Raw genomic sequence first — 17,866 nt, 5'->3', positions numbered from 1 at the left:
CACGTATCCTCTGTGAACTCCATAGTTCAGGATTGTTAAGTTTGACAAAAAAAAAAACCTGTGTTCATATCAGGACTCCTCTTTCCATGGACGGGTATTTTGAAATGATTTCCCCAGCAGCAGAATCGTCTCCTCTGAAAATGCACGAGGAACCTCCCAGCTATTTCCCTTTAGCCAGTGATCCCTTGGTGATCTCAATAATTTGATAAATATCCAGGGCTTCTCCTACAGGGTAAAAAAGATTCAACAGAAATAACAAGATATATTAAACAATTTATACATACCTTTCATTTTCTTTTTTTCATTCAAAGATCTGAGAAACAAGCTAGAATGTTTACCATTTCACAAAAAATAAGACTTCCATAGAAGATCTGTTAACAGATTTTTCTGTGTGCTTAATAAGACGCACCTGAGCTAGTTACCTGTACACTGACTACTTAAGCTCATTTTAAAACCTGGAATGGCACAGATTGCTACACAATAAGAGTAGCCCTGGAAAAAGCCACAACATAGATCTGAAACTATATACCAGACAAACTAAAGAGATCAGCAGTCCAAAACCCTGTCTGCGATTCATCTATTAAACTGCACTTTGATGCCAGATGGGATTGGAAATGTGACACTTGACCACCATACAAGTGTAGGAACTTGAAATGGACTAATCTGTAAATGGCGTCACTGCTGATGGATATAAAATAAATACATACATATATTGTATGGGAGAAGAAATTCTGAAAGCATAGAAGTTTCTGATACCCGCCCCCTTAAAAGACAAAAGTAGCTACTGTTCATAAAAGCAGTACATTCTGATTGTATGAATTATTCATTGTATTAAATGTTTGTTACATTATTAAATGTTTGTAGAAACGAAATAATTACAACATATACACTCACCAGAATGGTTTCACTTGTTTTTTATTACTGAAATGACTTATGTTTTGTGGTTTGAAATGTTTTAAAATGAAGCCCCACCTCATCAGTACATTTTAAAGATAAACATGGGATAAAAGGTTTGAATGCGTTCTGCAATTTCCTTATAAGATAGGAGGACATTACCCACCAGATGCCTCCTGCACCCTGTACCGTCCCCGGCACCCCTTCAGACACTCACCCTGAGGGATCCCATATCTCCTCTCCATGCCTGTTGGGTTGGAGGGAGTAGCGCAGTCCATGTTCACCTCCTTGCGCAGGCACTGGTCAATATCCACCGCACTGAAGAACGCCACGGACTGGGGCAGGTCCTGCATCCCCAGCTTGAAGGCAAACATGGAGCTAAAAGAGAAAGAAACTGGGCAATGATTTGCTGTTACAGACTGCACCTTAATGCAGAATAGAACATGAAGGGGAGAGTAATGCAGAATTTGAATACAAAGCACTGATAACAGTGATTGAAGACCACTTTGGAGTGTCTGGCTGACAGGCAGCATATACTGTAGGAGTGAGTGTGTGGAATATCCTTTTTTAAAAAGGCAGTGTGTCTGATCATTCATTCGTAGACAGGAGACGCAGCCGTTTTCTAAAGAGCAGCACACTGCAGGGAGCTTGGTGGTTACCGTGTGAGCAGGTTGGTGATCTGCAGTGCCAGTGCAGCCCGGTATCGGTCCTCGCTGCGCACCAGGTACCGCACCTCATCGTGGATGCTGATACAGAAGCGCCCGTCGATATCAAATTCCTCAAACAGCCACCTCATGCAGACCAGCATCAGGTGCAGATAGTCGACCGCCGAGCTCTGCACGACCCAGTTCACTCTGCTCGTGATGAACTGAAACACAGGGAGAGGGAGTCGCAACAGGCAAGACCCGAGGGGTAGCTCTATTTAGATGGACTGCAGCCTTCTGACTTGAACGGGAGCTGCCATGCCATGACATTTGAAGATGCTTTTTTAAATCTATCCATCTGGAGTGTCCACTATTAGACGAAGCATGAATTGCTACACGGTGCATGATTTTTAAAAGACCTTGATTGTGTGTTGCTGGAAAATGTAGTACAAATTTCAATTGGATGTCAAAACTGGTTAAACAATAAAGAACCCAATATAGTCACGTGTCAAACACCAATTGAATAAGAAGTGCATCACTTGAACTCCTCCACCAGTCCATTCCATCCAGTACCCACCTTGTCCTTCACTACACTGGGCTCCAGTGCCCTGCTGATTCGGCACCCCAGTACAGGTGTGCGGGGGGTGTCGGAGTGGGCAATGTTCTCCAGCTTGTTGAACATTTCCGACTCGGTGCCCCCTGCCCACACGCGCTTGCCCACCACTTCCCACTTGCGGTGTCCTGAGCTGCAGTGACAAACACAGCCAGTCAATGCTAAAGGTACTTCTATTCATTATTATAAATACAGGCCAGCACACCCCATGCATACAGGTCTTCTCTAATAATGAACAAAATGGGCAAGCTGGGACATATTATTGTACAGGGATTAAATTTTAAAAAAATGTAAAGATAAACCACTGATCCTAGGTTTATAACCAAATCATGGATTTTAAAACAAGGCTTCAATGCTCAAGTGTACGTGTGCTGCCCTCTCCTGCTCTTACCTCAAGGCCAGCCTCTGGATCTTCCGCACGTCCAGAAGGGACACACTGCCGTCCTCTTCTCTATCAACAGGGATCTGCAGCTCCTTCACCAGCCACTCCCCCTCCTCCGACAGCCTGTACCTGCAGACAGACAGACAGAAACACGGACAGCTTTCTAGCAGGGCGTGTTCTGAGCAGATCTGCACAGTTCTAGCATCTGACTGGCTGAGCTGCTCGAATGCAAGAATGCACCCATTCAAAATCTGTTTTCCTTTACTTCACTAGACCTTAGTGAGGCAAGCAGCACACACTGTGGTTCTGAGAGACGGACCTGCGGACCCCCTTGGTGATGGCGTACATCTGCCTGGCCTTCTTGGCGGCCTGCGGCTGGCTGAGCCGGTGGTTGAACTGCATGAGGAGCCGCTTGGCGAAGGTCCGGCCCGCCCCGTAGATCCGGCCGTAGTTGAAGACCTTGGCGTGTTCCCGGCTGATCCCCACCGCGGCCGCCGTGCGACTGTGCAGGTCCGTGCCCTGGCTCTTCTTACCCTGCAGAGTCATCCAGCCAAACGCTGTGCAGCCTGCAGAGGAGAAGAGAGGGTCCATCTCAGCCTGGCTTCTGATGCTTTCTCAACTGAGCAGCACAGTTAAATCGCAGCTGCCACACCCTTAACCCTTATGAGAAGAAGGATGTTTACTATTGATATACAGTCAACTTAATTTTGATGGGACCAGAAACTCATCTAAATTCTTATCAGGAGTCCATGCCAAAAATCCATGCCTTAAGTTACTGTAGATCGTTCCATTACAACGATACATTAGCTTTGATTGCAGACGTGCGAGGACAGAGCGTGTTCTCACCATGCATTCTGGCGAAGTTGGCCTCCCCCAGGATGGCTGCTATCCAGAGCTCCTGCGAGTCCACGTCGGCTCCGACCAGGTGATACCCGGGGGGCACCTGGATCATCGCCTTCAGCTCACTGCCCACACTGTCCCGCTGCCGAAACACACAGGGAGGGGATTCAGTACCACTGTCTGCAGAAAACACCACTCTACTGCCAGGGAGTTCATCAGGAATCTGATTGTGCACATGCTTTCCCCATGGTGTCAAGTGAACTCAATCTGGAAGGTCAACAGGAGGCTAGCAGTCCATAGTTTCAAACCCCCCATGATAAACCTGCAATGTGAGCTCCTGTGACCAGGCTGAAGCACTGGTGCAAGGACTGGATTTCCTGGAAAAGCAGTAGCTCACTTCCACTGTCTTACCCTGGCATTGCTGGCGGTGAGCCAGGTGGGTTCAACAGCCCTGCGGGTCACTGTGCCGGCTGTGATGACCTGTGGAAGGATGGCACCATACTGACCCTCCTCGTCAAAATCAGGGTTCCTGTAGGGGGAGGAGAGAGAGATAAACTCTGTACAATAGGACCTATTCAGTAAGCCAGCTCAAGGTTATACGTTACTCACTGTCTGCTTGAAGACACAACTAAATGTAGAGTACTGCAACATTTTACACAGGGTTTGGAAGAAAATTGCACTTTGTATGTTTCAGGCATTTCTGACATTATTTTTGCACAGGAAATCTGTGCGTGGTGATAACTTGTCACCTTCTACTGAGGAGTGTTTCTATTGAAGTCACTAATCCGATATTTTCACATGTCCTCCTATAGACTAGACACTACAGGGTCGGATATGTATCCCTCCACTGTAACACAATGCACTGGAGTCCACTGATTACACAAGCGGAGCACAAAGAAAGCACCCACCTGGAGACCGTGCGAGGCAGCTCCCCTTTCTTCAGCCACACCACCTGCTGAGAGCTGTGTGCGAGGAAACACAAGACAAGAATCTGGAATGGCGTGCGGTTCGTTCCCCCGCTGTTACGAAGGCGTACACACATTTTCAAATCCATCCAACAAGCCATTCAGAACTTAAATGAGTTTTCATTGAAAAAAAATAACCAAACGCCTGTACAAGAAAACATTAAAAAAAAACAACAGTGCACAGCAAACAGAATTATTTCCAACACGGCCGGAACAAAGAACTGGCAGGGAATGGGCAACGATGTCCATCTCTGGCACAGTATAAACTGCCATGTACAGGGAGTAACAAGACACAATGTTTTTCCAGCGCTATAAATAGTGGAAGAGGTTGCTTTTCAAGGTGCAGTGCTCTGTGTGTTTAGATTACTGCAGTTTTCAAATGTTTCAGGAGAAAAAGATAGCAGATCTGTCCTGTATGGATTGCAGAGAGACAGACAGGTGTAACGGGTACCTGATGCGTTTCTGTGCGTTTCTCCAGAACGAGATCATCTTGTTGATCTCCAGCGCTCTCGTGGCGTTAGTCCCGCCAGGGCCTGCCTGCAGTGTGCCGTCCTCCATCTTAGACAGGAAGTCCTTTGCAAATGGGCTGCCCACATTGTTGGCATTCCCGTCCTGACACACACACACACACACACAGAGGAATTACCACGTTACCCAGCACCCTCGTGCACGTCATTCATTGTTATTTATTACTTTCATCAATTAAACGGAACCTCGTTTTACCTTGTGGGGGAGCTTGAAAAACCAGCATCCAGGTATGTTGACGTCATTGTAGGGTCCGTTACCGTGGTGATAGGTAGGCTGGCTTTCACTGGGGGAACCTTCTGGGTCCAAAGAATCTTCCTATAAAGAAGCAATGGGACTGATATAAACCTCGTCCAATTTCCATCGAGACAGTCAAGGAAAGTCAACACAAAGAACTGCTCGGGCTACAGAAAGTGACAGGGGAGCAGAGAAGGGATTCTGTTATACCGCTGGGTTAAATTACCTCTGTTTTCTTCTGTTTACTTCGTCTGGCTTCAGTCTCTTCCTCAATCCCATTATCCAAAGGCTCCAGGCAGCTCAGCTCCTCCACCTAGTGGTGGCATTCAAAAAAGACCCTGTCTGCATTAAACACCACCTTGTGTTATTGTTAATGCTTGAACCCATAACATATGGTTATGGGCTTTTACTTTCTTAAGTTTAATAAAAGGAGAAAGATGCACTTATGCAAAGTACATGAGCAGTGATGCTGAGGCTGTTATTATTATTATTATTATTATTTATTTTACCATCTGCCACAGGCCCCCATCGGTCAGCATGAGTGGAATCTCCAAACACTCAGGCTGCTCCTTCCCCCTGCGCTCACAGTGCTCCCTGTACACGCTCTCAATGACTCTGCAACACCAAGCAGCACCAGGGTTACTCCCCCACTCACTGCAGGGCTCTCTGGACCTGGTGCACGGAAATGAATTCCGTCCAGGGTTTATCCAGCTTTCAGACTCCCCGTCTCCTTTCGTACCTGTAGGGACAGATGGGCTCGTTGCTGCCCCCTGGCAGCTCCAGGTTGTCCCTGCGCCCCGGGACGAGGTATCCCCAGCCGTGCCTGTCAGAGTAGTGCAGGGGGAAGCCGTCCCACGTCAGCCCCATCAGCTTCGGGGTGACCCGCATCTGCAGGCTGATCAGACCCGGCCCCGGGGACCAGTCCGGGTCCGACAGCTTCACACACAGCTTCCGGTACCACCTGAGAAGGGACAGACAAGATCCTAAACAATATGGGCCAACAGCCATCTGCTTCTGGGTATGACAAAGGAGGACTGATCGGAGAATATTCAGGATAAGAGCGCATTTCATCTTCCCTTTCGTTATGAGTGTGTGCCAGGACAGGAAAGGCTGATTCCTAACCTAAATCTTGATTTTTATTTTTGTTATCAGGTTGACAGCTGACAAACCTAGTGAACTTAGTTAAAGTGTAATTGTCAGGCCCATATTGAGCGGAGGCAGCTGGTTCAGTATCAGGGAGTCCCGGCTGCTGTTCTCACCCGGGATGTCCTGGCAGGTGCTGCCTCCTCTTGGGCAGGAGGCTGACCGTCTCCTTCAGCCGCTCCAGCACCACTCTACCAGCAGGGGGCGCTATCTCCTCCTCCTCCGTTGGGGGCCCGGGGTCTGAAAGAATAAATAAACCCTGACTGAACGGTAATGTATTTAATGCTTCAAAATCCTCTTTAATTCACTTTTTACATGATCTTTGTAGTTGTTCAGTTTCGAGATACAAATCACTTCCCCCTACGCCTCTCAGCTATGTTCACTTGGGATTCCATCTGCCTGCCCACTGCATTCTAGAATGTCATGCGAGGGTGTGACCTTTGAACTGAATGGCATCTGAAGCCATGCACTCTTTTCTAAGCAAAAGAATATCTTCTGCACAAATCTATAAAAAGCTGCAGTCCCACCTTCCTCACTGCTCCTCTGGGAGCCCGTCTGCACAGCCGCAGTCTCTGTGTCAGCATGCTGCTGCTCCTCCTCCTTCTCCTCCTCCTTCTTCTTCTTCTTCTTCTTCTTCCTGGCGCTCGGCTTCTTCTGCTTGAACTCCTGGACGTCCCACTCGAAGTCCCACAGCCAGGGGTCCTGCTTGTACCTGCAGAGTGCAGGCTGTAAAACCCAATCTCAATAAGCATGTCGGTGGAGCTGTGCTGTTTAGGGATAATCCATGCCAGCAGGACTGCTCCACTTGCTGTGTTCCAACAGCCCTCTGAACGAACACAGGCGAACAAACTAACCAGACTTCGCAGTGTGTAGTGTGACACAGAGCACACCTTTAATTGCTTTCTGTTCTAATCCCTGACATGACTCAATTGTAAATTATAACCTCCAAAACCACTGGTGGTCTACCACCTATATTCTGAGAAATGACCCTGCACAGCCGCTGAGATCTGCAGGGATCCACACATAGGGTGTGATGGCAACGAGAACCAGCAAACCCCTAGTCTAGCAGTGATGAGACGGCAGCGCTCACAGCCTGCTCAGTAGGGTGTGTGTGCCGGGTGCTCCCCCAGGAATCCTCACCTGTCCTCCTGCAGCAGCTGGCACGCCTCGTCGGCCAGGTTCATGAGTGACTTCTTCATCTCCCTCTGCAGCTCCTCGAATGTGCCCTGAGCCTCCTCCAGGTACTGCCCCCAGTTCTGATTGACAGGCAGGTAGCACACGCCCATCTCCAGCATCCCTGCGAAGGTCACCGGGTGAGGACACCTTGCAAGGGGAAGAAACACCCAGTCAAACATAACGCAAACATACTGAATTATAATCTGGATATAGTTATAGAAGGTACTGCACTATTTGGCCATGCTGTATATGAAAACATACATCAAGCCTAACAAGTCTCACCTCTCCATGAGAAGAGGCAGCTGCTCCTGGAACACCTCGTGAGTTGCCAGGACGTCGAGGGCGCAGTACCGCATCAACTCCTGTGGGACAGGCACACTGCTGCGTCACACTGGGGTCACATGATTGGAGTGTGGTGTGGGTGTGTGCGCGCGCGCGTGCGTCCCACTCACCTGGAAGCTTCTCCGCACGTCGCTCATGCTGCCCTTGACGAAGATCTCCCGTGCCTCCTTCTCCAGTGGAGCCCTGCCCACATACAGAGCGTGAACGTCAGCCAGGTTATTGATGCTGCTGATATCCACCCAGCGCCACAAGCCAATCTGCAAAGACACACACAGCCTGCTGCTCAACGCACTAGTGAAACTGCTGCCAGCACTGGCACTTCTTAACACACATCTACAACCGTAGTCCAGCTGCATTACACACTGCCCAACAGCTGCAGCCCTCTAAGAGTGGACTGAGTGAAACAACTTGTGTTTAAGAGGGCTAGGACAGCAGCACAGCGGGTTAACGCAGGAGTCTTCCATCCCTGGAAGCTTGCCTTCAAATCCATCCTAGGTGTGTTTGGGGCTCTCAGCTTACCGCTGGACCCTCCTTGCGCCGCACGATCCTCTTGATGTGCTCTTTGACCTCTTGCAGGCCCTGCCTCTTGCCGTGCTTGCGGGCCATCCAGAGGGAGCGCTGGAAGCCGGTCAGTCCTGAGATGGCCATGTGCATGCTCATGGTGTCCAGGAAGCGCATGTTGGAGCCCTGCACACACACAGCACAGGGAGGGGGCAAAGCAGAGGCTGAAAAGGCTTGCGCCACAGAGCCACACAGGCAGTGACATTATTTTTTACAGTACAGTGTGGCTGAAGAAGCAGCTCCTCTAGTGGTGCAAGTGCAGGCATCTGATATATTGCATACAGATCCCATCATGTCACAGGCTGAAGGCAGTAGAATATTTACTGGCATTTTTACACCAGACATATGTATAATTAAATTTGAACAATAAACCACGTCTGATGTACTGCACAGCTATCAAAGCAACTATTCAGTTTTCTGAAGCATCAAAATGATAAAGTGATAACAGGTCTTCTAATAATCCTGACAAACTCCTCATCCTCCCCACCCACCTTGAGCAGGTACTGCTCCTTGATCTTAGCCCGGTCGAAGCTGACGTTGTGCCCCACCACCAGCCTCTCGCTCCACTGCCCACTGGGGGGCTTGCTGGAGTTGGGAGGAGTCTCCAAGGGGATGAGGTCAGCCAGGCCCAGCTGACTGGACCAGGTGTAGCGCTCCTCGATCAGACGCTTACTGCACCACGAGTACCTGAGACCAGAGCAGCACACAGTTTAAGTAAATTGGAGGAAGCCATCTAGAAAGAGGAGCCAACTGAGCAGTTGAGAGTACACTTACAGCGCAGGTAAGGTGTTGACTAGATCACTCACTGTGACCCCTGGTGGAAGCCCTCAATGTCTACCACACCTGCCCACTTGCATTGCTCTGCAGCGACTGACTTTTAAATCAGCCTGCATGTAATAGTGACCTTCCTCACCACCACAACCCCCTCCCCCCAGCCCCCCATACTCTTACCAGCCAGTAGGAGACACAGCGACTGCCAGGGTGGGGCACTGTCCTTCTGCCATGCACACCTCCACGTCACAAACCAGCGCCCGCTCATCGGGAAAATCCACCTTCTTCTGTTCCCCTCCTGGTCCGTACTGGGTCCAGCCCACCTCCCTGGCCCATTCCTGGGGCAGCTCTGGTAGCTGGGCCTGCAGCAGCTGGTTGGCAGCCTCCAGGTATGGGTAGCTCTGCTTCTGGGCCAGGGTTCGGAAATGCTGGTCAATGTCGTCCCCGTACATGTGCGGCAGACGCAGCTCCACGTCGGGCAGCAGCGGGGTCTCCCGGCCCCACAACTTGTGTCTCTGGAGGTGCCGGACGCTGCGCTCCACGTCGTCTTCACGGTAATCCTCCGCTGCCCCCCGGAAGATTTTCTCCCGGAGGTTCCTGGACAGCATCTGGATGTTGAGCGGGTTGAGCCGGGTCTGGGAGGAGGGTTCTGGGTTCTGCAGGGGCTTGGCTGGAGCACACCTGCCCCTCCACCACCCAGGTCTAGGCTGCAGCAAGCGTGTGAAGATAAGCCTGGAAACATGCTGCTGTGGTGGTTTGGACAGCAGCCGGTTCATTTTTTAACAGTTCTGATCAGCTTAACAACGTGTTCGTTTTGTGTATGTCCTCTGAAGTTCAAAGTGAAAACTGCAACAGAACAAACACTGTTATATAGCAACAAACACTATATTAATATCGCATGCTATTACCAATAGCTGCAATTAATTGGTGCACGTCTCTTTCTTTCTGCTTATTTGCAGGTGGGTAGGATTTTAAAGCAAACGGAACTAGCTGTTGTCTGACTGCACACCAGTATGACAACACCGTTGCCAGTGGACAGAAATAATTTACATAAATCAGTAGTAAGAATTCAGTGCACTGTTGCGTGTTTAACATTCCACACCTCCTGAAAAAAGAACCGTACCGTAACTTCACAGTGGATTATATAGATGCAGCATAACTGTCACTGTGTGTGCCCCACACCGCGCTCTGAACGTGTTGTTTTCCGGCTTCTTTTCCTGTGCTGTCTATCTGAGGTGGTAGTTTTAGCTGTGCAACATACTTATGACACACACCGCTAGGACATTTCACCAACACAAGAACTGCGACGCCTAGAGGTTTGGATGTTGATGCATGCTTGTACTTGTGCTGTGAAAGGATTTTACTTTAGTTAAAATTAACCTGCGCAGTTGGGCTTGTTATTTTTTTTAATAAAACAAGAATAACTTACAAACCTTTAACATGTGTGCGTTTTTTGCGTACTATTTTTATATGATTCATCGTAAGACAAAAACAACAGCCGAATAGTGAATTCAATGCTTTTTTTTTTTTTTTTTTTTTTTTTTTTAATATTTAAAGTCGAGATATGTTTGTCTTTAATGTTTTCAATTGTGGCCGCGTGGCCTAATGGATAAGGCGTCTGACTTCGGATCAGAAGATTGCAGGTTCGAGTCCTGCCGCGGTCGATTTTTTTCACTGTGGTTTAAATATTTAAAAATATATATTGTTCTTCGTCTCCAGTATCAATTAAATCACAAACCGTTAATTATTATTATATATTTATTCTGTACATATGTACAATATAAAATGTAAAACTGGCAGCGTTTCTGCTAATCCTGTCTGTTTCATTTAAAGCAGAGAAAGCAGATCCTGACGCCGAAGCGCCTGAAAGGAGTACAGCAAGGACATATAACACTATAACATTAGAGATTGTTACACATCGTTCTGTCGCATTCGTTTTAATTAAACATCATTTACACATGCAATGTTTGTATACAGTATATATTGTGCGCTTATATTACCAATGAACATCCATTAAAAGCTACTATCGAAATACATCTGTCTTTAACTTGATTACATTACACTTTGCCATTCCTGTAACACAGCCCGCTGGGCAGCGCTTAGTTTAGTATCTGCGCCAGTCAGCCCTGTCTTGAACCCGTTTCCAGTTGCTCTCCTTCTTTTCAGCTTGGTAAGCCCGCTCCTCGCGCTGCTCCAGCGCCTCTCTCACGCCCCGCAGCGTCCTCAGCAGGTAGCGGTTCTCCTGCACCAGAGACGCTCGTTCTGCCAGAGCCGCCTCCCTTTCTCGCCTCGCCCGGTCCCTGTGCTGCTCCGCCTCGCTCAGCTCCGACTCCAGAACCTGCAGTCTGAAAGGGAGGGCTCACTAAATAAGCACCAGAATCCCGATTATGGGCCATTTCATAGGAAAAAACGTGTTTATACCCGTCCCCTCCCTGTACGAGCTATCACATTCTGAAAAGGGCTGTATACATTGAAAGTGGGACAATATCACTGTTGTTCGCTTATACAACAGCTGCTGTTGACAGTGTGGATGGTCGCACACTTTGTCCCAGTCAAATGCTCAACCCGGTTTAATTGCTTGATTGGCTGACTTTTGCAGCGGATTTGGCAGCCCACTGTATACACGTATTACTTGAGAAGTCCTCCCAGACCCTACACACATAGCTCAAGTCCAGGCTGTCTCTGTTATTACCTGAGGAGATACCGGCGCTTCACATCCTCCAGCGATGTGTGCAGTAACTGCGCCTCCTGCTGGTAGCCCCTCTGCAACTGCTGCTCCAGGAGTTCCACCTCACTGATCAACCCACTTCTCCTCCAACTCACCCAGCCCACTTCCTCCAGGGGGTCTGACCCAGATAACAAGGAAACGTGTTGCATACAGGAGCGAGAGGGTAGGGAGGCACATATACATGGACAGATAACTGTAGCATGGACTTTTAATGCTTGATGTAGAATTGGAGAAGAGGAGTGCTCTGGAGAGCTGTTGTGGACTGTCACTGCTTTGCAATGGTGGCCTGGAACAATGTCTGACAGCACTAACTTCTGGAGGACACTCACATGCAGTCAAGTAATGACGGCCTCATTGACTTTAAGTACGAGCAATTACTGACCTAAATGAGGGCCACTTTACTCTCTATTGACCATAATGATGCTTCTCCCCCGGTGAGCTGGTGCTAAACATACTTCACCTATTATTCTCACTGTCTTGGATGTACTGTATACATGCCCCTGGCTGCACAATGGAAATACTCACGTGAACTCCATCCGTCTGGTTTCCCAAGCTGATCCAGTTCCAAATCTCCTTCAGGTTTCTCTGGAAGACAGGGGAAAGAAATAATGTTCGAATAAATGATTCCAGCCCCCAAAGTGCATTTTGAAATGAAGAAGCTCAGTTTGGGTCCCTGTTTTGTCATGCATTGCTATGCAGAGAGCAGCTGTGCAGATGAAGAGCAGTGCAAGTGCTGGAGTGCAGCGACCCCGGTCTCGCAGTGTCAGTGGAGGCACAGGGACGGGTATTTACCTGCTTTGCAGTGGCTCTTAAGAGCTGGCTTCTTGTGCCTGACGGATGATTGAAGCATTCCTAGCTGGAGAGTAAGAAGAGATGACAGCTTAATAAGCCTCACATGCAGGATAGTGGGCTTGTCCAATTTCACTAACGACGGAAACCATTATAGACCGCGCTCTTCAGAGGGCTGGCAGGTTTAATGTACCCGTGTCCCGGGGGGGCTACGTTCTTAATGGCAGCCCTGGACAGCATTGAGATGTGTCACTTGATCATGTTATTACAGTGCTGTTGTGGACTGAAGGAGCCAGATTAGCTGGGTTCATCCTCCAAAATTTCAAATGTCAAATGTATTTATTTAACCCGGGTAGAGTACATCTCGTTAACAAGGGGGTCCTGGCAAGAGAAGGTGGCAAGAAATAACATTATAAAATCAATGGCAAAAAGAGACAAATCACTCAAACAGGATGCAAACACTTCAAACTGTGATGACAGCAGCAATACAGAGTGTACATGGTCCTGGTCATAGCCAGTATTTACAGGATTCGCAACCCTTGATATACAAATACATTCGATCTGAGTGTGGGGATTTTAAAAGAAGGCGCATCTGAGCTTAGTGCAGCATCTCCAGTGTACACCTTATAAACTACACACAGAAAAATGACAGAGCCTTCTGTTGTCCAGACTGAGCAGCCCTGGTTTCATAGAGAGTACAGTGGTGCTGCTTCAGTGTAAATCTTGCAGTACTATTATAGATGGGAAGCAACCTCCACTCTGAAAGTGGCATTGTTCAGACTAGTGCAGGTAGACAGGTATACACACACACACACACACACACACACACACACACACACACACACACATATATATATATATATAATATATGCACGCTCTTCCAGTGATGTGTTACTGTGTTACCAGTACAGTGAACAGTGTCTCAGTCGTTACACAGTCAGTTGAAACTCCTAAGGGACTGGCAGTAATTCTAATGTTACCGTGCTCCGCCTTGCACAATCTCTTCATATCAAGTCACAGTAACACACTTCTTGCAATGCTCCAGCCCTCCTTTTACAGGATAGCCACTACTTACTCCAGCCTGTTCCAGTTGCCTGGGTCCCTGCTCTGAAATGGGGCTCGATCCCGGACACTGACCCCTCCAGCCTGTGAGAGAGGCTCAGCTACAGCAAGCAGGGAACGGGCTGGGACTGCATACTGTGTCTGGTTGCCTGGTAACCACTCAGCTTTAGTTAGTACACAAACCTGAGACTGGCAGGAGTGAAGCCTAAACAATCTCCAGCATTCCTCTGCCACCCTATATCAATATCAAAGCGTGTCTGAAGAAAGGGGATTTTACAACATTCTCTCTGTGTAATGCCAGGAAACAAACTTCTGCTCTCAGCAGGCAAATGTTTGGACTAATGCCAGCGCTTGTGTCTACCTCAATGAGAGGTTTCTGTGCTCCAGATAGCTGGCTATCTAACATCGGCAGGTCTTATTCCAGGGAATCTATCTTAGTCGAGGGGCTTCTTTTAACCTGGCATGTATTTTTAAAACCACAGCGGTTTCGGCTAACGCAAAAGGCAGTGGACTCCATTTAATGAGAAACAGCCACCAGGTGTCGCCTATGCACCACAAAACAAAGTATTTCTCCGTTTTGCTCCATGTCCTGATTGGTGTACTATCCCGTTCTCACCACGAGAAGCAGCTATTATTACGTCATGCCACAGTTCAGTGCTGCTTAAAACGTCTTTGAACTTCACCCACCCCTCCCAGCAAATAAGGGAGCCCAGCAGAGGGCGGTGTTTCTGGAGAGTTAATGCAGTTTAGCTTAATCCAAACGGGGGTCTTTGGAAGAAGGTTCAATAAACTGGCCTGCGAAGATACATCCCATTATTTAAACATAATAATAACTGTGCGTTTGCTGCGGAGCCGTGCTATTTTAAAAACAGTCCTAGCTATGCTTTACTATCTTCTAGTGTCTTTGGTTTGGGTTTCTTTATATATATATATATATATATATATATATATATATATATATATATATATATATATATATATATAGTCTTCTATCATAAAAAATAATTATTAAAAATATATAATATACACTATATAATCAATTCCACATAGATATATTGATAGACAGACAGCTTAGTCGATTTGTCTGGTTTAATATTTCGTTTGTTTGAACGAGTGAATCATTTTAGACGAGTTTCGTATTAACAACGCACACACATCGCCTATTTCTCTAAGAAACGTATGCAAACGGAAATTAAGTTTACATGTCCTGGTCTATTCCCCCAGATTCATTAATTTGGAGTCTTTGACTACTGCCATTTCAAAATATAGTATTTAATCTGGCAGTGATATAATCATTCGTTTCGTGTGATCGTTGTAACTATATGATATGTAGTTTAAATATAGTAACAAATCTATTATCGAATACAATTTTTTAAAAATATAGCATACTAATATCGCATTACTTTAAATAAACGAAATCGTAAATGGTTAATATTTAAATAGCTACGAAAATACTGATACTTTCTAATACTAACACTTTCTAATAATAATACTTTCTAATAATAATACTTTCTAATAATAATACTTTATTGGCCCCACTGGAGAGCGGCAAACGCAGGCTCGTACCGTTGGTGGTAAACCGCAGTTTGTAATACCCGTATTGTCTGATGCGTCTAGCCGGTTTTTGCCTGACTGGTTTATTACAATGATGATTCTTGATCATGACCTTTTCCAGTGGTTACATATCATTCAGTGTTGTGTGTGTGTGTGTTCATTTTACGTATTTTTATTTGCAATACATGCTCCTCTAAAACGAGAGCTAGAGCCATAGAAAATGTACAATGTCAGCCTATTAACGTACATTATTTCTTACATATATTATTGTTTTTCTTTGCTAGAATAACTTCCGATTTGCAAATCGTCTGTAATATTTAATGTAACACAACGTGTATTTTATTAATATTCATATGAAATGTAGTCTGCGCTACCATGTGTTCCCAAACACAACGGTCCATTTTCACAAAGCATTTGACATCGTCTTTTTTCTTCTTCTAATAAATAAACAAATCAATAAAAAAAAAAGGATGTTAAAATCTTCATCTCAATGACTAGCATGGTCATGTGACATCCGCAATTACATTTTCTGTTTACAAAAAGCGCTAATTACAAACCCCGCGCTGTGTTCTAATCAGACGTGTAGGCCAGACTGTGTGATGGGATGTGAGCGGGTCCCTTTCGACATCACGCCAAATACTCATTTCCAATCTGACCAGGGCTGCAAATCCTGTAAATACCGACTATGACCAGGACCGTGTACATCGGAATTGCTTTATTTTTTATGCTTGTATTTTGTACTGCTGTTTTTATCACAGTTTGAAGTGTTTGTGTCCTGTTTGAATGATTTGAACAGATTTTTTTAATGGAAAATGAGTCAAAAGTGTGTTCAGTTGTGTGCAGTTTCCGATGTCGCTTATTTTCCCTCAATCGCTGCAAAACATAATTAACCAATGATCGGCATTAGCAGACAAAGGTTTGTGGAATAAAGCAGCACACGAATAATACAAAGCTGCCTGCTTTCAACGGCACTGATACGGGCTTGAAGGAAGCCAGGCAGAGCAGCTGTGGAGTCTGCTGATTGTGTTGAAGAAACAGAGTTTCTATTTACCAGGGAAAACTTATAAGACCCTCATAAACAATACAATGCTTACTGTGTGCTATTAATAATACATTATTATTATTATTATTATTATTATTATTATTATTATTATTATTATTATTATTATTATTATTATTATAGCAGGACGCGCATTAGCAGTTTTACTGTAGCAGTGTTTAGTATTGTTATTAAATAAAGAATTAATGAGAAAAATAACAGCGACAAGTTCATTAAGAAAGATAAATCCTTTGTTTTAATTTGTGTGCTTCCTTCGCTATGGACACAGGACGGGTCCACACGGCTACACATTAACATTGCATTAAGTGGCACACCACCAATGGCATGCTGCTAACCTTTAGCATTATCGTGCCTCTGTTTGTTCTTTTAAGTCGAAACATCCCTGATAATACCTCACGTCATTTGTATTTGATTTCAATACTGTAATCCTGCGCTGATGTGTTGACTCGTGCGCTGACCTGTCATTACTTCTGATAAACTAGAAGGCACGTCCGCTACCCGTTGACCGTGGCATTCTAATGACCACGTGTGGACAGTGACGTCCTTTGCTGATTTGAATACCTGTAGTTAAGGCCAATGTTGCCAGCAATCCGCTTTGCCTCCTGCTTCTGTTACCCGATATGACAGTAATGAACTCATTGAATGCGCGTAATCAATGAGCATTTACTCCAAATCGTCATTTTTTTCAGAAAGGAAAAAGGCACCTAATAAAGTTATCAAACGGTTCAATGTATAGCACCACCAATTAACCAACCGTGGCGCGAAATATCACTATCACTTCACAAATACAGTGACACTGATCGACCACGATTAAGAATAAGAAATAACTACGGACCCTATACCAAGCATTGGACATTTGCGCTGATAAAAACAGCAGCGAAGGAAGGCCTGCTTGGGTAAGTGCTGTGAGAGCCAGCGCCCATCCTTCATTCGCACAAATTAACCACTGCATAATCACATGGCTGCTTTTAAATAGCCTCTATACCGGATGCGAAATGAGAGAGAGAGAGAGAGAGAGAGAGAGAGAGAGAGAGGAGAGAGAGAGAGAGAGAGAGAGAGAGAGAGAGAGAGAGAGAGAGAGAGAGAGAGAGAGAGAGAGAGAGAGAGAGAGAGAGAGAGAGAGAGAGAAACAGCACAGAAATATACAAAGAAGCAATTGGCACCAATGAAATAGAAACCCTAATACACACATTTCAAAACACACAGTATCAACACACAAAAACAGGAGTAACTCTGGCTGTAAAAGATTTGAATAACATATTTAGAAAAGCAGCAGAAAAATCTAAATTAAAAATAGTAAATCGGAAAAACAACCAAAAGAATAAATTCAAAGAAAAGTGGTTTGATGAAGAATGTAAAACTAGAAGGGAAAAACTAAGACAGCTATCCAATCAAAAACATAAAGATCCAGACAGCCCAGATTTACGCCTCAGATACTGTGAGGCACTGAATCAATACAAACACACTCTAAGAAATAAAAAACAAGACCATATTAATAAACAACTCAGCGAAATTGAGGAGTCAATAAACCAAAATCATTTTTGGGAAACCTGGAACAACCTAAATTCAACAAAAAAAGA

At 45.9% G+C, this 17,866-nt stretch overlaps 1 protein-coding gene and 1 non-coding gene across 2 annotated transcripts; one reads left to right on the top strand and one right to left on the bottom strand.

The window, feature by feature from the left end:
* Positions 1 to 86: 86 nt before the first annotated feature.
* On the bottom strand, positions 87 to 10,598 carry LOC117963157 (DNA polymerase subunit gamma-1-like). Its single transcript, XM_058995420.1, has 23 exons — positions 10,217 to 10,598; positions 9,274 to 9,939; positions 8,814 to 9,009; positions 8,281 to 8,448; positions 7,872 to 8,018; positions 7,702 to 7,781; positions 7,384 to 7,566; positions 6,771 to 6,955; positions 6,360 to 6,483; positions 5,840 to 6,061; positions 5,610 to 5,715; positions 5,327 to 5,413; positions 5,062 to 5,181; positions 4,790 to 4,950; positions 4,282 to 4,335; positions 3,785 to 3,902; positions 3,380 to 3,515; positions 2,853 to 3,099; positions 2,543 to 2,662; positions 2,116 to 2,284; positions 1,554 to 1,762; positions 1,112 to 1,272; positions 87 to 225 (listed from the first exon to the last, which is right to left on the bottom strand). Exons 2-23 carry the CDS (start codon positions 9,867 to 9,869, stop codon positions 161 to 163), a joined length of 3,654 nt encoding a protein of 1,217 aa, XP_058851403.1. The 5' UTR covers positions 9,870 to 9,939; positions 10,217 to 10,598; the 3' UTR covers positions 87 to 160.
* An 86-nt stretch (positions 10,599 to 10,684) lies between these two features.
* On the top strand, positions 10,685 to 10,757 carry trnar-ucg (transfer RNA arginine (anticodon UCG)). The gene has a single exon. It is a non-coding gene; the product is annotated as a tRNA-Arg (tRNA).
* Positions 10,758 to 17,866: the final 7,109 nt, after the last annotated feature.

Source organism: Acipenser ruthenus, chromosome 21 (assembly GCF_902713425.1).
Source record: "Acipenser ruthenus chromosome 21, fAciRut3.2 maternal haplotype, whole genome shotgun sequence".
NCBI lineage: Eukaryota > Metazoa > Chordata > Actinopteri > Acipenseriformes > Acipenseridae > Acipenser > Acipenser ruthenus.
This window is presented reverse-complemented; position numbering and strand designations above follow the sequence as displayed.